This window comes from Lutra lutra, chromosome 9 (genome assembly GCF_902655055.1).
Source record: "Lutra lutra chromosome 9, mLutLut1.2, whole genome shotgun sequence".
NCBI classification, from domain to species: Eukaryota; Metazoa; Chordata; class Mammalia; order Carnivora; family Mustelidae; genus Lutra; species Lutra lutra.
Genome location: NC_062286.1, coordinates 6,123,935 through 6,144,580, shown reverse-complemented (window position 1 = coordinate 6,144,580; position 20,646 = coordinate 6,123,935). Strand labels below are relative to the sequence as shown.

Sequence of the window (20,646 nt, the reverse complement as noted above, 5' to 3'; positions counted from 1 at the left end):
CCCCACGGGGATCCGAACTAGCGTCTCAGATAGAACACATTCCAGACAGAACTCCCGAGTTCTGCCTCCCCGTTCCCTCTCCCCAGCCCGCCACCCGCCAAGTTCACAGCGGCACCATTTGTCACTAGGACCTTAGGGTGAACACTTGGGAAAACTCACGTGTTCTTACTGCAAATCCTCTCCACTGACAAGTTCACTCTTCCTTGGAGATCTGTCTCTCATGTGACCATGACATCGGACTGTCCCTGATCTGACTGGCTTTTCACCACTCCCACCAAGATCAGCCCAGCGGGGCCCTCACTCTCTACTTGGTTTCCTGGAATAGCCTCCCCGGCAGGACTCAGAGTTCTGTCTTTTTTTTTTTTTTTTAAGATTTTATTTATTTATTTGACAGACAGAGAGCACAAGTAGGCAGGGAAGCAGGCTCCTTGCTGAGCAGAGAGCCTGATGCGGGGCTCAATCCCAAGACCCTGAGATCATGACCGAAGGCAGAGGCTTTAACCCACTGAGCCATCTAGGTGCCCCAGAGTTCTGTCTCCTTGCCCCCCACTGTCTACCTTCCACTCAGCGGCCAGAGATCTTTGTAATGTGTGTTGGGTTAGGTTATTCTCCTCTGAGGGAAACCCCACAGCAGCTCCTTGTGTAGCTGACTGGGAGCAGCACTTAGGACCAGCAGGTACAAGGCCTGATGAGAACTAGTAGCTCTACTGCTCGTAACTACACAGAGATCCTCGTCAGAAACCCCCTTTCCCGCTGTCACACTCTGTTCTTGGCCATGCTTGATTATTCTTCACAATATATATTGTTGTCTGGTATTGTCTGGTATTTGGATTGTCTTTCTCTCTTTCTAGTACAAACTCTGTGAGGAGAGAACTTTGGCCCATGTATCATTCTGTCCTCATCACCTCAACAGCGGCTCACCAAAGAGGGTGCCTCTGCCCCCGCAGGAGCCATTTTTGGTTGTCACGGAGGAGGGGGAGGGGCTGCGGACATCTGGTGGGTGGAGGCCAGGATGTCCTAAACATGTCGCGGTGCTCAGGACAGCCCCTACAACAAGGAAGTATTGTCCCAGAAAGTCCGTAGTGCTGAGAAGCTCGAACATGGGACAATGTGGAGTTGATTCCAAATAACTACTTATGGAATGAAAGGATGATTCTTTCCTTTAATGTCATAAATGAAATATTATGGTTATACTTCGTTCTCATTTTAACTGCAAACATTATAATTATCTACTTAGTACCTACAGTGACTTGTCGTTTGATATGACAGTTGAGCCAGAAATTACTTCGGCCAACTCTCATGGTTCAGACTTACCTCCTGTCCTTGCAAACTCTGATACATAGTTTGACTCGGTAGCACTGGGCTGTGCCGTGATCGCCTGACACTGTCTGGGGGCTTGAAATAGTTGGTGCCGAGCGGGAGCTCTGTCCCGGGAGCACAGGAAGTTCTTCTGTGGCTTTTGCGTGAAGGCACTTCCCCAGCCTTCGAGGCAGTGAGAAGGCATTCTGTTGCAGCATTCCAGAAACACATGCGAGAGGAAGCTCTGCCAGCAACATTTTCTCTCCTCAGTTTTGAGCCATGAAGAGAAAATATGTAAGGCTCAAAACGCTTTTAAATGTGGAAGGGTAATTCTGGAAAAATCTAAAAAAGGAGTGTTGGCTAAGTGGTGATGTCGCTAGTATCAGATGGGCAGGAAGCAGTGTTTTCTTTTTTGTTGTTTTTTATAAAACTACATGTGAGGGGGGTCTGTCAGCTTCTCTTGGCCCCAGAGTGGGTTTGTGCTTTTTAAGGAAACCACTTCTCAGAGAGGAAGGAAGGACTGTAACATCTTCTAGAAGCCTGCTTCCTGTCCTCAGGTGGAGTTGTTCTTCTAGTTATGATAGTTTATAATTGTCGGTGGGAAGCAGACTTACTAGTAAAAGGAGCGGCTGGTAGAAAATAAATAAGGGGCGCCTGGGTGCCTCTGTCGGTTAAATGTCCAACTCGATTTTAGCTCAGGTCACGATCTCAGGGTCGTGAGTTTGAGACCCTTGGTGGGCTCTGTGCTCAGCATGGAGCCTGCTTAAGATTCTCTCTCTGGGCGCCCGAGTGGCTCAGTACATTAAGCATCTGCCTTCAGCTCAGGTCATGATCCCAGGGTCCTGGGATCGAGCCCCACGTAGGGCTCCCTGCTCAGCGGGAAGCCTGTTCTCCCTCTCCCACTCCCCCTGCTTGTGTTCCCTCTCTTGTGGTATCTCCCTCTGTCAAAAAAATAAATAAAATCTTTAAAAAAAAAAATTCTCTCCTCCTGCCCCTCCCCTGCTGGCTATCTCACATGCTCGGAAAAAAAAGAAGAGAAAAAGAAAATGAAGATGTAGACTGCTAATTCATCTATATGATGATGTATACAGTCTACGGAAGTTCCTGTGTTACTAAGTATTTTTTACCTGGTTCCCTGCATTAAGAACTAGAAAGCTCCATAACCGTGAGATGCCATGTGCCATCTGGACAGACCTCAGAGCAGTTGAATGACAAATGCTGCAGGGTATCCTTCATTCGTTTCTGTCTTGCCCCCACATCCAGTCTCTGCGCAAAGCCCCCAGGCTGCCCTGCCAGGACGTACACAAGGGCTGCCTCCGCCCGCTGCTACCGTGCGCTGTCACCTCCTGCTGGGAGATCCCAGTGGCCTCCTGGCTGGCCTTCCAACGTCCACCCTTGTCCTGTCCAAACTCGGGTAGAGGGATTCTTCGGAAACATAGGTCTTTAAAAAAAACCCTGCTGGACTTTTTCACTGCATTCAGAATAAAGGCCAAAGTTCCTTCCATAGCTTCTGAGAGAGCCCTAGATGATCTCACATCCGTTCGCTCTGATTTTTCTCGTCTCTTTCCCTGGTTCAGCAACACCGGCCTCCCTGCTGCTGGACGCGCCCCAGCTCAGGGATTTTGCACTCACCGTTCCCTCTGCCCAGAAGTCTTGTCCCGGTCACTCAGGCAGCTCCCTCCCTCCCCGTCTCTGCTCGGATGTTGCCTTATAGGAGGACTTTGGCTTTTGACTGTAATAATAATAATAATCACCACCCCTTGTCTTTGTAGTACTCTGCGCCTCTGAAATACTGTACACATTTTAATTACTTGCTCTGCACCTGCTGTGTGAGCTCTGGACGCAGATCGTTGCTCCGCTTTGTCCACTGCGGGGGTCGCTAGGCTGAGGGGCCCGTGGGCGCACAGTCTGCGCACGCGCGGGTCGTTGTGGGGCGCGTGACTGGCCGGCCCCCGAGTTCTCCAGGCCCGGGCTTGTCTGCCTCAGGTCAGTTTGGGATGAGAGCTTCGGTGGGGCCCCTTTGCAGTGGCTCACAGAGACCGGACAGAGGCTCTTGGAGGAGCGGCGTGGGGGCTGGGGGTGCCCCGTCCCCGCGGTCTCGGTCGCGCTCGCCCGGCTGAGCCGCTGTGCTCTCCCCGCAGGCGCATGCCCAGCCTCCTGGAGTACCTGAGCTACAACTGCAACTTCATGGGCATCCTGGCCGGCCCGCTGTGCTCCTACAGGGACTACATCACCTTCATCGAGGGCCGGGCGCACCCGCGTACCCCGCCGGGCGCTGCCGGGAAGGAGGACCTGCCGGGCGACAGAGCCGAGCCGTCTCCCAACGTAAGCTCCCTGCAGCCGCGGGCGCCAGGGGGTGTTGGTTACAAGACGGGGACGTCTTCGCGGTGTGCACGCGCCGTGTGCACGCGCCGTGTCTTTGAAACTGGTCGTAAGAGGGTGACTTCACACCGCCCCCGGCGCCAGCAGCAGCACGCTCCTCACGGGAGAACAAAACTGAGGTTTCTCCAGCGGTGCTGAGGGCAGCAGTCGCTTAAGTGTCTGCCTTTGGCTCGGGTTGTGATCTCAGGGTCCTGGGATGGAGTCCGGCATCAGGCTCTCTGCTCAGCCGCAGGGGGTGGGGAGCGGCTGCTTCTCCCTCTGCCGCTCCCCCTGCGCGTGCCTCCTCTCTCCCTCTCTCTCTCTCTCTCCCTCAAATAAATAAAAATCTTAGGAAAAAAATAGGAGAAGCAGTGCAGAGTTCTTGAGTGAGAACGATGTTTTACGGTTCTGGAGTGTTTTACAAGAGAGCAGTTTGCCCGCAACTGACCCAACCTGGTCTCCTAGGCCTCCTCCTTCCCCGCCTTTCATGTCCCAGCACTTCTGAGTGTTCTGTCCTCCTGTCCTGACCTCCCTCCGCCTCCCGGCACTGCCAGTTAACATCTCACTCCTCTTTAAAGGCCATACATCAAATAGTACCTTGTCTGTAAAAGTTTTCCTGATTCCCCCCAGTGACACAATTAACAGTAGCTGACACTTTGATGGCACTTCCCACGGGCCGGACCCTGCTGGGGACACCCCACAGTCACCCTCTCTCGGCCTCACAACATGAGGGAGGGCTGTTACCTGCCCCGCTTAACAGGTGGGAAACCGGCCTGCGGGATTTGGCCGAGATGTCCCGGGCTCTAGTTGAGACCCAGGCGGTCTGAGTCCTGGGCCCGCGCCGGGTGGCCTCACAGCAGAACGTCAGCTTTACTTCCTCTGAGCTGTTGGGTAGACGCTCCTTTATCAAGAAAGGCTCTGAGGCTCTGAGGAGGCTGAGTTTCTGGCGGACGTGATCTGGTAGACTCCGAAAGTCCTTCGACAACTGGGCCGATCAGAAAGTCTCTGAGTCAAAAACGGGGGCTGGTATGTTCTTTCTGAATGTGGGGCTTAGAGCAAAGGACCACCTTCCTTTCTAAGTTACTACAAAATGAAGCGTGAATGAGGAAATGCGCACTCATTCACAAAAGCTCATATTTTATCTCTTTGCTGCCATGTGACTCATTGTGTTTTGTACCAAAACGGTGCTTTTGTCTTCATAGTTTCTATTACTGGTTAAATGTTCATTGGTAAATGCCATGTCATGTCATGCTTAAATTTCAGACTTGAAATCGAGTACATTCAGATCTCTTCCCTTGATGATTTTGTGTCTCCAGGATGACCACTTAACCCTTTAGAGATCTTGCTGCCACAGGAGAAAGAAAGGATTAATATAGATAGCTTCGATATTCTAGAATCTTATTCTGGAATACTGGAAAGAGGAGTAAAGCTAGGAATCAATGTTGTAAAATAATTGGAGAATTTCAGGTGGTATAAACTTCTGAGCCAAATCCAAGAAAGGATAATACAAATTTATATATTCTCTTGCCTCACTCTGAATTTGTATGTGATCCAGTCTTAGGAAACGTGGCTTTTCCTCTTTTGGGTTGTAGGCCTCATAAATCAGAGGTTGTTGGCAATGGCAAATACTCTTTTTTTTTTTTTTAAAGATTTTATTTATTTATTTGACAGAGAGAAATCACAAGTAAGCAGAGAGGCAGGCAGAGAGAGAGGAGGAAGCAGGCTCCCTGCTGAGCAGAAAGCCCGACGCAGGGCTCGAACCCAGGACCTGGGATCATGACCTGAGCCGAAGGCAGCGGCTTAACCCACTGAGCCACCCAGGCACCCCAATGGCAAATACTCTTAATCTATTATTTCCCTGTCTTGTCATATATTTGGTTTAAATTCCCTACGTGTAAGGTTCGTGCAGTAGAAATGGTGGTGACTTACAAACCACTCAAGGCATTTCGAGCTCTTTGTGCATCACTGGAGTGTGTGGTCTCTTCAGATCCAAAGTAGGACAGTCGGATCGGATGGCCCTTTTGTTGGGGACCTCCTGATTGTCTTTAAATCAGATACAGGTTTGGGTGCCAAAACAAGGACCCAAATCACCAGGGCTTACACAAGGTCTCTGCCAGGGCCTCCGCAGTGTCAGCGACCCGTGGGTAACGTGCGGCTGCATGTGTTGGGCATCCAGGATCTCCCCTGTTTTTGCCCTCCTTTGGGTGATACCCCCATTCCCACGGCAGAAGCTGGTTCACCACAGGAGCTGTCCACGTTGCATGGACCACGTGGCCACACTCAGCTGTGAAGGGGGCAGTCACGTGTGGTCTTTAGCTAGACGTGCCCAAATAAAAATTCCCATCATTTGCAGGAAGGGGTGGGGGGGGGCTCCTGGGGAGCACCTGTCAGTCTCTGCCGTGATGTCGGTAGGACTTTTCTCTGGAGCTGCATAGCCTCTTAGTGGAGGATCCTGCAGTCTTCTGCCGTCTTACAAGGGGGCACAGACTTGACTGCAGGTTTCTGGAGCTGGCTCGCGCCTAGGGGCTGAGGATCCCACCTCTCAGGCTGCAGACTTCCTCCAGAGTTTCCCCTTTTTCATTCCCACTCTTAGCCAGCCCCCTACTCTGGACCCGTGTCCCTAAGCCTGGATCTTCTCTGGTTCAGTTTCCCTGAGTGTTAACGTCCAGCCTCCTGCTGAAAGGGTGGAAGGGTGCCCCCTTAGTACGCAGGGAGGCCGTGGGAACCAGGGGGCCCACCTGGCCTCCCAGGTTTAGGTCCCCACTCCTGCCTCCCGAGCTACTTGCTCCCACATTGCCTCAGCCTTTGGGCGCCACCTGGTAGCTGAGATTAGGTCCACGCTACTTTAATTTTTGTTTTTAAATGGATACCCTAGAAACTTGCGTGTCTAGTCTGATGGTCACTGTATTGCCCATTGTGTCATTAAGATGATACACCCAATTTTTCGATTACCCTGTGAGGCCATTTTTTTTCATCTCACTGCCTTGACAGTTACAGTTTTTCTCTGCCTGTTTTAAACCTCACATGTAAAGCTTAGGTATTTGGGGGGAAGGGTGAAGAAGAGTTAGCCCTACTGGACTGGAGAAAGCTTAGAAAAAACATTGAGGAAAGCAAGAATGAGGGCCGCCGCAAAGAGGCCTCAGGTGCTTGGTACTTCCTAAGAGCAGCCCGAAAGCAGACAGCTTTCTCAGAAATGCGGTGAATCTGGCATGTGCTTTGACTCTTGCCTTTGAGCCCTTTCTTTTGGTACTGTTATAGGAAGTGTGGAAATACGAATATTCATTTGCAGATTACTTCATTTGAATACTATTTGACTACCAGGCGGGACACTCAACATCCTGGTGTTCTGTTACGTTCCATTACCTGGATGCAGCCTTTCCCTCCTTCCACCTGTTTCTTTCCCTTGGCCGGGGCTGTGATCTCCCTTATACTGAGACTGAAATATTCTGGGCTACTAAAAATACAAGAACACCATGAGTTGGATTCTTTTCAGGTGGTTTAACCTTACCAGGATATTGGAGAGAATGGCCCTTCTCCCCCTCCACCAGAGTCTTTTATGTAAATCTTTTTGTTGTCTTAGGTGTGTAGTTCTTTTGGTTTTATCATTTGTGAACAAAATTGCATTAGAGAACTGTCAGATTTCAAGAGATGCATTAAATTGCTTTTTGTAAAAATAATGTCCATGAAATATACATGGCATTTGGAAAATATAGGGGAAAGCACAATGGAAAAATATGCTGTGTGTGTATGTGTGTGTGTGTGTGTGTGTGAATATGAAATCTGCCATAAGTTATTCACGTGATCATTTTTGTGTATTCACACCTGTATGCCTGGGTTTGCTTTCAGGTATTTTTTAACTGAAAGCTTTGAAAACACGGATTGAGGTTTCTAGTGTGACTTGAGCCCTCATCCAGAGGGAGCAGTTAGAAGGCTGGACATGTTCCTGCCAGGAGAGCCTGAGGGTGTGGGACACTGAGAGCAGCTTGGTTGAGGAGAGCTACGGAGTTCATGCAGGTTAATCTGGCAGTGGTGTGTCAGATGGATTTCAGATAAGGCTTACGAAACCTTGTCTTTTTCTTTGAGGTCGCGGTCATTCAGAAGCTCTTCGTCTGTGGTCTCTCCTTGTTCTTTCACTTGACCATCTCTAAAACGTTACCCGTGGAGTATAACATTGACGAGCATTTTCAAGCTACAGCTTCATGGCCGACAAAAGTCGTCTATCTCTATATCTCTCTTCTGGCTGCCAGACCCAAATACTATTTTGCATGGACGTTAGGTGAGTTGCCTAGGAATGGACTGGACCCTGGACCGTGATCCGATGAGGCACGTCTTACCCGGTAGCTAGCGGGGAGAGCGCCCTCTTGAGGGAGGATTTGTGGTTAAAGACAGATTGGAAAAAACCAGAGCCCTCAGAAGAAACAAACTTTATAGCTCATATCCTAAATACAAGGGAATAGCCTAGAAACCGTTAGGGTATGCTACAAACTATTATATCAGATAACAATGAGAATGAATAAATCCACTGTTTAAAAAGATCCTAGTATATAATAACCTGTACCTTCTGGGAGAACATGGTGTATTGTTGTGTGGATTCTTAAAACTCTCTCTTCACTTTGTTTACTGCAGCTGATGCTATTAATAATGCTGCGGGCTTTGGTTTCAGAGGATATGATGAAAATGGAACAGCTCGCTGGGACTTAATTTCCAATTTGAGAATTCAACAAATAGAGGTTAGTCAATCATCACAGTTGCCTTGTGATACTTTACGTACCATACTTTGCTTTTATGGGTTATGATGTGATGTCCCAAGAGATACTGAAGGCTTTTTATTACTAATAGTCATTCTTCCATTCAGCCAATATCTATCGATCATCGATCGGCCCGTGCACCAGGCACCGGGGTCCATTGAGTAAGATCCGCGTGATCTGGGCCCTCATGGCTGTAATCTAGAGGGGGCCAACGGGGCACAGAAGGATGGGTTGTAATCAGAGAGGTGTAGGGTGTGTGTGTGCTACAAGATGGGCCCCAGCACAGATGAGATAGCTCCTGGAGGGCTCCGGAAGCAACTAAGGTCTTAAGCTGAGTCTCAAAAGATAAGAACCAGATTGCCAGGTACTCTGAGGAGAGGGGAGCGTCCTGAGTGGGGGAGAAATGGCGTGTGGCTCATGTGGGGAGTGGTGACAGATGAGTCTGCAGAAATCCAGGGCAGGCCCAGACACTTTCAGAGGCCATGTTAACAGTTTGGAGGTCTTACAAGAGCGATGGAGTATTGTGGGTGGGTTTTATGCAGACGAGTGAGATGATCACGGCTGTGGTCTGGGAGGATCTGCCTGCATCAGATAGAATGAGTTGCCCTTGTGGGACAGAGTGGTCTGTTAGGAGGGTGTTGTGTTAATCCAAGGTGCTGGTGACCTGAACCAGGGTAGTGCCAGTGAGGCTGGAGAGTCGTAAACACCTGGGAGCGCCGTTCCAGAGACTCAGCACAACGCGCTGTTACACTGGCCTCAGCAAGAGAGAGAGAGTGAGGAATCAGGCCCAGAGACCGGGCCTGAGCCAGTTTTATGGGTGACGCCTTTCACTGGGAGAAGGAACAAAGAACAGGCACAGGTTTGAAGGGAAAGTTGCTATGTGTTCAGGTTTCAGACTTCACTAAGTTGTCCAGCAAGCAAGTAAATGAGCCAACACACAGCAGGCGAGCTGGAGATCCTAATCGGGGAACTGTGAGCACGTAGCATTTCGGGCTTTGAAATGAGAAACCATGAGAGTAGCCACGAGAGCACCGAGAGAGCGAGAAGGGCTGGGAACCGCCTCCCACCCCCACCGAGCTCCCCAGAGCACCTGGGCTTGCAGGCCAAGCAGAGGCAGGCAGGTGAGGAGGAGGACCCGGAGAGAGAGCAGCAAAACCAGAAGAAGGTTTGCCAGCCTGAGAGACTTATTCCAACAAGAGAAAAGACCAGAACTTGAGGTGGAAGGTCGAGAGACAGGCACCTTCGCATCCTTGAAGGCTCATCACTCGAAGTGGGACAGTCAGTCAGTGCCTGTGGATGTGACACCCCAAGAAATATAGCACCGTCCCTCGGTGCTTGCCGAGACGGTTAGACCTGACTGGGTCCTCGATCTTGCTCAGTTTAGAGAGAGTGTAGAGCACGCAGAAGTGAGTTAAACACCAGGTCCAGAAGTGGGGGACTCTGTAAGAGAAATGACCCATTTTCCCCCAATGAATAAATGACATGGGAAAGTGGGAGGCAGAGAGGGGCTGTTACGGCTTCAAGGAAGCTTTAGCCAGATGCACTGTGTGCACCTTCTTGGGATCCCAGTGAACAGACCAACTGGAAAAACGTGTTTTCAAATACTCAGCGCTATTTGGACACAAAAGGGGTACTAGGTGATTATATTAAGGAGTAAGAATTAGTTCTGTTAGGTCTAATCTTGGTTTTTTAAAAGTCCAATAAATTCTGAGCTATTTATAGGTGAAATAAGGTGTCTGGTATGTGCTTTGAAATTCTCTGAACAATGTCAGTAATAAAATGGGGAAGGGGAAGGAAAAGCGGGTAAGTGTGGAAACTGAGTGACAGATACACAGCAGGTTTCTAACTTCCTGTTCATCATGGCTGCCCTGTGGACACTTTGAGACATGTTCTTCCTAATTAAGCCTCCATGAAACTCAGTACTGCATGTACCATATATCGGTGTATGTGCTTATATGTACACATGTGTTTATACATGAAAAGAGGAAGACTTTTTGCCCCCAAGAACCGGGTTTTATCATCTTGGGAGCAATATTGCCCTTGTTGAGAATGCACGGTGTGAGAGAAAGTGAAGAGTAAAGGAGCTCGTTTTGCTGAAGGAGGGAATGGTGATCCATGTTAAATGCTGCTGAGACGTGGGGAGCGAGGAGGACTCACGAGTGCCCTCAGCTGTGACAACAGGGGAGTTTACTGATGATTCTGATAACAGTTTCCAGGGAGGGATAGGCATAAAAGCCAGATTATACAACTCTTAGGCATCTATTACCTGCACAGGGAAGGAGACAATAAGGACGTAGCTGTGGGATACAGGTGATTGAAGGAGGAGTTTTTGTTTTGTTTTGTTTAATTTTGTTTTAAAATGGAGAGATTGACATAGGTTTACCAGTTAGAGTATTTGAAGACAGTGTGAAAATATGGTAGAGGGTGAGGAATCAAGGATTTTGGTGAGAGTAGGAAATGGACCATGGGCTTTAAATGGTGGGAAAGAACTTAAGATGAAAGGAGGACATGGTTACAGAGGGAAGAAGAGAGGTAGGGGTCCGGAAATTCCCTCTGAGGTCAAGGGGAAGCTTTTTTGGGAGAGGCTTGCATGGAGAGGCTAGAAAGCTGGGAAGATGGTAGTTAAGGTGGGGCCAAGGTTCCAGGTGGCCACAGGTGTGGCCAAAGAGACACAGAGGTGAAGGGATTGAGAGACTGTGGCTTGATGGGACATCCAGTCCCCAGTGAAAGAGTCACTGAAGGGTCACTGAAAGGTCATTTGCATATCAGGAATGTCTGGGATAATTCAACGACAACCCCGATAACTGTTAACGTATAGGAGGAAATGTGAACATATAGGAAAAATTTATCTCGTAGATGGCTTTTACAATAAATGAATTCCACTCACACATGATGTTACTGTGTTAGAAAAGCGGTGTTAAGGAAAGAAATCAGTACCCTACCATCAATGTCAAGTAACTTAATTTTAGCACAATAAAATGTTTTTACTTATATTTCAAGCTTCATCATCTCGTGGGCCAAAGAAAAACGTTCTTTTGTTTTTCAGATGTCAACAAGTTTCAAGATGTTTCTTGATAATTGGAATATTCAGACAGCTCTTTGGCTCAAAAGGTATGTTCCTTCAGGAACAGCATTAGGTGTGCTATGGCGTCTGGTACTTGAGGTCAGGCTTCACTGAGCTCCAATTCTTGATTAAATTTATGGTGTGTTGAGTGATATTGTGACCTTGGTGTTAACCAGGAAGCGCTGCTAACAGTGCTAACAGTGTTCTAAAGCGAGAATCTATCAAATATGAGAACTTTTCCGCCTGAGCAGTGAACGTAGCTCTCGCTGGCCTCTCGGTCCATCCTCCCTGCCATCTCTCTGGGGTCTGGGATCACCAGTGTCCTCCTACTCATTCCCCAGAGATGTGGTTAAGTAAAAACAAAGTATCTACACAACCACGCTACAGATGCCCTAGATTTTTCTGGAACAGTTCCAGTGTTAAGATATTTCAGTTTGACAGATGCTTCTGCATGTTAGGCACGGGATACAAGGATGAGTCTGACAGAAGGACCCAGCTCCTGTAGCCAGAGAGTCCACGCTTTTGTTGAAAACAGGGCAGCATCACCTACATGTGCCCTTCCCTGTAGGGAGGAAGAGCAGGGAGCTTGAGTAGGGGTGGCGCGGGCAGTGGGTAGGGGAGGGCTTATGGTTGCCGGGATCTATGATAGGTGTTTGTCACATGGCCATGGGGGGAGAGACAGGCAGCCCAAGCAGAGCAACATCTGTCAAGAACAAAGTTAGGAAATTATACAGAAACTCCTAGTGACTGCCTCCTTATTCCCAGTGAGACCTGTTACTCTGCCTCAAGTTTTTTCTATGAAATCTTGCACCGTGATGGTATAGCTCTAAGCACTGATCTGCATCAAGCTGTCTTTTTTGGGAATGTCCTTTATTTTGTGACAAGTTCAGCATCTTTATCCCTGGAAATACCCACCGTAGGATAGTGTCACTTGTTGGTACCGTGTAGTCTCCCCATGGGCCAGAGACCACCCTAACTCCTATTGTGTGATTTTTGTTATTGTTGTATTTTTAAAATATTTTTTATTTATTTGACAGAGAGATCACAAGTAGGCAGAGGGGCAGGCAGAGAAAGAGCGGGGGGAGGCAGGATCCCCACTGAGCAGAGAGCCCGATGCGGGGCTCAATCCCAGGACCCTGAGATCATGACCTGAGCCGGAGGCAGAGGCTTAACTCACTGAGCCACCCAGGCGCCCCTACTGTTGTATTTTAAATTCGACACCCATTGGGACACCTGTCTGGCTTGGTCAGTGGAGCACATGACTCTTGATCTTGGGGTCATGAGTTTGAGCCCCATGTGTAGAGATGCCTTAAAAAAATAAATTTGATACTGTTAGAATATCTTATTTTCTTCTGAGTACTCTACCCTTACAGAGAAATTTTAGACTAAGCACAGCCAGACTTGTCAGAAAGAAGTGTTGTTAGGTCAGTTGAAAGTTCTTAATTAAACGACAGTCATTAAAGAAAATTTTAAAAATAATGTAAAGTAAAATATCTTTAACATTAAAGATTTTTTGGTAACTCATGTAGATTTCTAGACACTGGCAGTGCTAATTTGAGCTATTACATATACCATAAAAAGATGAAAATCAAATTTATTTTCCTAGGTACATAGGAGTTTTTAGTAGCTGTCACTTCCCTGAGGTCACAGGTCAAGTTATTGCTGATGTTAAGTGGCAGCTGCTTTCCTTGTGCCCCTCTGTCCTGTCAGGTACGAAAAGAATGATCTCCGTGGACTATCTAAACTCGCTCTGTGGTTTTCTGGCTTCTAGGGTTTGTTACGAACGAGCCTCCTTGAGTCCGACTATCCAGACGTTCGTCCTGTCTGCCATTTGGCATGGGGTGTATCCAGGATATTACCTGACGTTTCTCACAGGAGTCGTGATGACGTTGGCAGCGCGAGCTGTGAGTATCCAGAATTCCACTTCATGCTGCGGTGGCGGCCCCTTGCCCTGGTGGAGGAGGCTGCGGCCCCTTCTACAGACAGGCCTTGTGCCTGGGGCCCTGGCCCACAGTGAGGTGTGTTCCTGGCGTGTTTGTCGAGGGCTCCCGGGCCTCCACACGTGGTTCATCTGAGAAGACTTGGTGTGTGGGAGGTACCCACAAAGCGTTCATTGTCTCGACAGAATCTTCTGCACGAGAGCTAAAAGCAGAGTTCAGTGAAGGGGGTCAGGAGAGTAGGTTTATTTTAGAAAGGTTTCCTGAAAGCTGTCACCTCTGAGTCCTCTTTTAGACGGAGAGTGGGGTACGGACAGTGTGGACGGAGTGGATGGGCTGTTCGCGGGGCGGCGGACACAGTTCTTTAGCGTGTTGGCCTGGGTGGAACCTGGAGTAATATTTTGGGAAATAGTTGAGAAATTAGGTTGGTGATATGGGTGGACAAGGAAGGAGGACAATGTAGTGTAAGTCCTCGAAAGTCAGAGAAAAATAACATGACAGAAACGGTGTTTCAACAGGCTTCCTACAGCACGTACAGGTGAGAAGCCTTCATTTAACAAACCAGCAGGTATTTATGCGATTTTCAGGTTCCATTGAGGGGGAGATGAGGGGAAGCTCAGAGAAATATTAACTAAGGGCCATACCTTCTGGTTGTTGGTTGTCTAATTAGGGCACCAAGTGTATGTACCCATTTATGTACTCACGTGTGCGCGTGCCCACCACGGGGCATGTGTGAGACATCCGTGGGTTTTATCATAAGTAACATAGTTGTTTCAAGGCGAAAGAAATCCTTTTGGTTGGGTTGACCCGAGGTGGCCTCATTAGGAAAGTTTGGTTGGATTTGGGCTTTGAAAGAACATTATTTCAAAAGTGAGGGAAGTTGTGATGGCCGTGGAACACAACATTCTAGGTGTGGAAATGACATTAGCAGAACCAAGTTTGAAAGTGCCCGGTGTGTTTGGAAATGACAAGTAAATCTGGCTGAAGCAGAGACATCATGAATACCTAAGGGGTGAATAATTCTGGAAGGGCAAAGGAATGCAGGGGCGAGGGTGGGGAGGGTTGTCTTAGAAGAACTTGGACACCAGACCGGGAAAGGGCCTGATCCGCATTCTGTCTGCGTACCTGGGAGCCACGGGAGGTTTTTAAGCAGGGGAGAGAGCGCTGAAAGCCACGCTTCAGGGGGACTGATTTGCCTTCGGTGGATGGGAGAGGGTGGGCAACTGCTGCGGCCGTGAACCGGGCAGGACTTGGTGGGCGCCGGGATCCCATCCAGCTGCTAGGGATCATGGTCTCTCTGTGGGAGCTCCACGAACCGTGCAGCGGGTCACTTCTGAAAAACCTGGTGGCATCCTCGCAGTGGGGCCATGCTTCACCTCGGAGTGCGTTAGGCAGAAAGAGCAGGGAGCACAGCGGAAGAGAGGACATCATGTTTGGTTAAGTTTGTGTGTTTCAAAACTGACATGTTCTGACTTTTTTGAAGTGAAAAAAAAGTTTAAATAGTAGTGATTAGGAAGCATGTATCTTGAGACTAATGTGTGTTGTGGCCCTTTATTCCGATGAGTGTGTTTCGATAGCTCAGGGCATGGCGCCCATCTGTCTTGCACAAATGCGGAGCCTAGAGGAGAGGGAGGGTGTCTCATTCTGTCATGGCGCGGAAAAGTGAAAACAGCACTTTATTTACTTTCTGTACTTTCTGTACCAAATATGATTGAAGCAGCTCTAAGGTTATTATTTTTAACTTTTTTAGAAACTATTAATGCAGCTTCAAATCTGCAGAAAAGTTGCAAAGCACTCCCGCGTGTCCTCTGCCTGGATTCCCGCGTTCTGCTCTCTCCCTGTCTTTTATACATGTGCGGATTCATTTTTCCTGAACTGACCTCTCCCGGGGTGGCCCCGTGGTTGACGTCCCTCCTCCAGCCATGCGTGGGATTTGCAGCCACTCCTCATCCCTGGAGCAGCAGACGCCATCAGTGTGATTTTATAAACAACATAAAAGAGCACATGTTTGTGTTCCTCTATTTCAGATGAGAAACAACTTCAGACATTATTTCCTCGAGCCTCCGCAGCTGAAATTACTGTATGACATTCTCACGTGGGTAGTGACTCAGGTGGCGATAAGCTACACAGTCGTGCCATTCGTCCTTCTTTCTGTAAAACCTTCGTTCATGTTCTACAGGTAAGTGTCACTCTTGCCGAGACGCAGGGGGGATCGCTTTGTTGCAAAGAGCGAGCTCTCTGCTCCGGCGGGGCGGCGTGGAGAGACAGCGCCGCAGCCTTACTTTCCGTAGCCTTTTCATCATAAACCCGCAAGTCCCAAGCTTCCGGTGGAATGAACGCCCTCAGAGGAGGGTGATTTAGAGGAGTCTCAGCAGGGCAAGCCCACCTCAGATCTCTCAGAGGTTTAACAGGAAGGTGTGGCTGTTCTTTTTACACTTGGACGTTAACTAGGCTTAACACGGTGATCATTTTGCAACATGCACGTACATCGAGTCATTGCTCTGTACACCCAGGACTAATGCAGTGTCATAGGTCAGCTGTACCCCCAGTAAGGGCAGCGACATTGGGCTGGATGCGGCCTGCGGACTGGAGTATGCTCAGCCCTGCTCTCTACACCGGGGGTCCGGGTGTAGGAGTTCATGTGTCCAAGCAGAGGCTCACGTGGCACTGGGGATATTCTGGGAGCGGAAGCAAGGTAGATCTTGTGATGGTCACGAGTGGGTCCTGTAGAGTCTGTATGCCAGGAGTTCAGGCTGCCAGACTGTTAACTACGAAAAGGAAAGGATAGGAGAACTTAAAATAAGATGAGCAATAGAGAATATGACAGAGCAGTTTAAAAAAAGAGGGAAAAAATGTAGCTTGTTCCTTACGAGGTATTGTTCTCTTAATTGCTATAGTCAAAAAAAAAAAAGAAGAATCACTTCTATTTCATGAATTTTTCCCTTTTTACTCTTTTATGTTTCTTACCCTTTTATGTTTTACATATGTTTTATGTCTTCTCTGTATTAGAGAAATTCTTGTTTTGAATTCCCTGTCTTACCTTCTCTTCTCTCCCTCGCCCACCAGATCCTGCTCTGGCTGTGTTAGTGATATCTTTGAGATCAAAAATTCTGCCTCTCGTAGAGTCTCCATTATCCTAGCCTTCAGAACGATGGCACAGAGCATGTGGTCAAAAATTACTGCCGTAATTATGGCAATACTCATACAGAAAGACCTCATGTAACTCTAGCTGAAATTCCCCTTTTCACAAACTTGTCCCATATATTTACATGTGTTTGAGCAGTTGGTTTGCTTTTCTGTCCCAGGAAGTTTGGTCACAATCACTTGTGTTTCCAACTCTAAAAACAGCCCCTGTCGTACCTGATTGCTGTCTGACCTCAGGAATAATGCTTCTGGAAATATCTGTAATATCATAGCCTTTCTTTACCATGTGACGGCAGCCCTCAAGCGGCAATCTCCTCCCTTACTCACATAGCGGGGTTGGTGGAGCGGGGGGGGGGGGGGGGGGGGGGCTGGGGAGGTCTGTAACTTAATTAGGGACCGGGTACAGCCCCGGAGGCCAGAGCATTCAGGTCCCCACGAGCTCCGCCTTCTCTTTGTTTGCTCACCCTGTTCGCCTTTGTGGATTTGAGAGATGATTTTCAGGTTGCTGCAGCTGCTAATAAGTACCTTTTTGTTTTTGTTCTGTGTAGCCATGGACTTATGACCCTTGCAGAGGAACGTAACACGATCCCTCGCATCGTGCTTTTTTTTTTTTTAAAGATTTTATTTATTTATTTGACAGAGATCACAAGTAAGCAGAGAGGCAGGCAGAGAGAGAGAGAGAGGAGGAAGCAGGCTCCCTGTGGAGCAGAGAGCCTGATGTGGGGCTCGATCCCAGGACCCTGGAATCACGACCCGAGCCGAAGGCAGAGGCTTTAACCCACTGAGCCACCCAGGCGCCCTCGCATCGTGCTTTTAAGTGGCCTGGGTTTATAGGGGCTTTATAAATGCGCACTGGCCCAGCCGGAGCGCTTCGCCTGGGGGCAGTGGGCGCGAGGGGCCGGAGTGCACGGGAAGCGGGTGGACGTGCATGTGGGACATGGGGCCGTGACATTTCCACCAGGATGCCGTTGCTAAGGATTCATTCTGAGAATTTAATACAGTAAACTCTGTCCTTTTTCTTTTAGCTCCTGGTATTACTGTCTCCACATTGCTGGCATCTTAGTATTGTTGTTGTTGCCGGTGAAAAAAACTCAGAGAGGAAAGACCACACATGAAAATGTGCCGCTGTCGCGATCCGAAAAGTGTGACGAAAGAGGAAATTCTTTGGGACAGAATAGTTTTTCCACAACAAACAATGTTTGCAATCAGAATCAAGAAATAGCCTCTAGACATTCATCATTAAAGCAATGAAGGGGAAACAGTCTGATGGCTATTTTGTCTCTGTTAACAGAAACCAACCTTAGCACCTTCTCGAGGGGTTTGTGTTTGTTTGCAAAGGGATGACGTGGGGGGCGAATGGGACGGAGCTAGATGGGGAATTTCCCGTTGGCTGGAGTGGGAGTGGAGTGAACAACCCCTCCCATGCCACGTCCCTGTGGGCCACGCCTTATCTAAAAATATTTCCATTATTCCAATGGGCACTCAGGACCTCAGCAGGTATCCGTAGGGTCATACGTGTGCCCTGTTGGTGAATGTACGTTGCGTATCCCAAGGCACTGAAGAGGTGGAAAACTAACGTGTCGATCTGGGTGATTGAGAGAAGTTACCTTTTCCAAATGAATGTCTTGCCTTAAACCCTCTATTTCTTAAAATATTGTTCCTAAATGGTATTTTCAAGTGTAATATTGTGAGAACACTATTTCAATATTTGATGTCATGTTCTGTAAAGGAATTCTGGAGGAATTTGGAACAGGATATTTAAGATTGTGGACACTTTAAAAATGCAATAAACATCTCAGTATTTGAAGGGTTTTCTTAAAGTATCTCAAATGACTACAGTACATAGCGAAACCGTCAACAGTGACGGAGCCAAATTATGGGCAGCTTACTGTCCTGGAGAGTTTAATTACTTTGTGTCAGTCCGAGCCCATCAAGGAAGAATTTTTTCAACATAATTAAAGGTTGGTAATGCGATATTTTAAGCTTATTTTCTTTAAAAAAAAAAAGAAAGAAAGAAAGAAAAGAAAACTGAGCAAGAGAAGATGACAGAGGAAGGAAGGAAGGCATGAATGAAGGAAGCCCCACGTTGACCGGGGCGGGAGCTGGCGACAGGGCTGGGACAGGGCACAGGTGCTCCGCAGAAGTGCTCTCCCCCTTTCTTTCTCTGAGTTCTTTGTGATTCTGTGAAGACATAAACATGTAAATGACTTTTTAATATATTGGACTTTAAGTGAAACTTAGCACACGTAAATTATATAGAATTATGGCGGGATTATGAAACTAGCCTTGGTAGATTGCATGAGGTCGTGAAGGAAAAATCACAGAGTAAGGTGACTATCTGTCTAATCACTTCCTTGTCCTTGACAGCATAACTCGGAATCGGGAAAGTCTTAGGGAAATGAAAGCTTACAGTCATTGGGTCTGACCCTCATTTTTAGAGACTAAAAGAAATTAGTTTCCAAACTCTTATTAAGTTCTCACATTGAAATTTTGCTGTTAACTCTCTTTAATGAGTTTTAGATTCTGAAAGTAGAAAAATGTGCTTTTATCCTCTAGGCCATTTCCTCCACAATTAATCTCCCCTCCGGTTACTAAATGTCTCCTTTAATCCCACAGTCTTGGGATGTGAGGCCGCCTGGCGTGAGGGCTTCAGCCGAACGTGGTAAATCCCGGGGTCACGGGCTGGGAGAGAGGAGAGTGGGCAGGGTCTTCTTACCCCGCCTTCATTTGACCAATCTTTTATTGGACTTCCCCTTTATTTGGCCAGTTTATTTTCTTTTTGCCTTAAATTTTTAATGAAATGTAAATTGTCTGTTTCTGGTGAGTCTGGTGAGTTTTTTTTTTTTTAACTTTGTCATAAATAAGTTTGCACATGAAGTTATGGCAGAACAACTCTCTGGCTTAAGCTGTGTAGTTTTTCTTTCAAAAGAGAAAGGAACAGCAAATGTACTTGGGGCTTTTGAGATCTTAATCAGCAAAAATATTGGTGTATCTTTGTAGAAAGTTAGAAATATCCTAGTCTTTGATTACATAAAATGTTTTCATTTTTCTAAAGGAAAAATTTTTCCACCTGCTGAGGTTAGCCATGCCCCATTACTTCCCAGAAAAGGATGGAGAGCTAAATAGATTTTCTCTATTTTTCCCATGCATTGAAATAAGGCTGGCTGTGTAATGTGAGAGGTCAGAAAAGAATAATCGTGGAAAGTATCTGCCCCCAAAAGGTCTCCTCAGTTTAATTAATGCTGCAGAGAATTTGATCACTATTTAAAAAAAAAAAAAAAGGTAAATTTAGAGTTTCAAGGACAAGTCTAGGCATGTCATAAGTGAAAACAAGAAAGCTTAATAAAACTTTTTTTCAGCCCATCTGGCCATTATAAATAATCCCTGTTTATTTCTACTACCTATGTCATTTCTCAGCCTGTAAACCTAAAATCATGGTTACCTGTTTCTTGCTCGGTGAATGTACTCCTAGAGCCGTCGTGCAGACAGCAAAATGGCTACGAATTCTCCAGTTGCTTTGAAGATGATACATTATCTGTACAGTTGGACTGACTTTCATCCCCTTTGATCAGCTAAATGTTTTGTTGTTGTTGTTGTTTTGTGTTTTGTATGAAAGGAGTTTTGGATAGCTTTTCTCTAATTTTGGAGAAATTCTAATCATGAGTGTGTCATCCAGAAGAAAAACTAAAGAAATAATTCCAATTCTCAGATTGACTTTTCTTCTTGAGAAGAAACTCTTTGTGCTCTATGAAACGAATCTGCTCGGAGTGTGGTAAGGGTTACTGTTCCACTTCTGCTTACAGCAGGATATTTGAAAACTGGCCTGTCTCCACATACTGTTAAGGATAAAGGGAGTTGTTGTACTGTGTGTTTCTTCTTTTTTATTCAACAGAACAAGATTCAGTACATGTTTCTCTCATTTCTCCACTCTTTAGTTGTCTTGAAACCACTCTAGAGATGATCGCTGACCATCATACTTATACTCTTGGTTCATTATTATACTACTCAGGGAAAAAAAATTGAACAAATATAATTATTCTTCCCTCAGATTCATTTTCTTGAAACAGTTGCAGTTAATTTGATGCATCTCAGC

General features: G+C 47.2%; 1 protein-coding gene across 3 annotated transcripts in view; it reads left to right on the top strand.

Moving 5' to 3' along the window:
- Positions 1-18,594, top strand: part of MBOAT2 (membrane bound O-acyltransferase domain containing 2) — a 119,930-nt gene extending 101,336 nt beyond the window's left edge. For all 3 annotated transcript variants that reach the window (XM_047745492.1, XM_047745489.1, XM_047745491.1), the window contains 7 exons: positions 3,441-3,624; positions 7,744-7,936; positions 8,287-8,390; positions 11,455-11,519; positions 13,244-13,376; positions 15,437-15,588; positions 17,579-18,594. In XM_047745492.1, the coding sequence (XP_047601448.1) occupies positions 3,441-3,624; positions 7,744-7,936; positions 8,287-8,390; positions 11,455-11,519; positions 13,244-13,376; positions 15,437-15,588; positions 17,579-17,804 (1,057 nt within the window). In that variant the 3' untranslated portion in view covers positions 17,805-18,594. The remainder of the gene's footprint in view (positions 1-3,440; positions 3,625-7,743; positions 7,937-8,286; positions 8,391-11,454; positions 11,520-13,243; positions 13,377-15,436; positions 15,589-17,578) is intronic.
- The last annotated feature ends 2,052 nt before the right edge of the window (positions 18,595-20,646 follow it).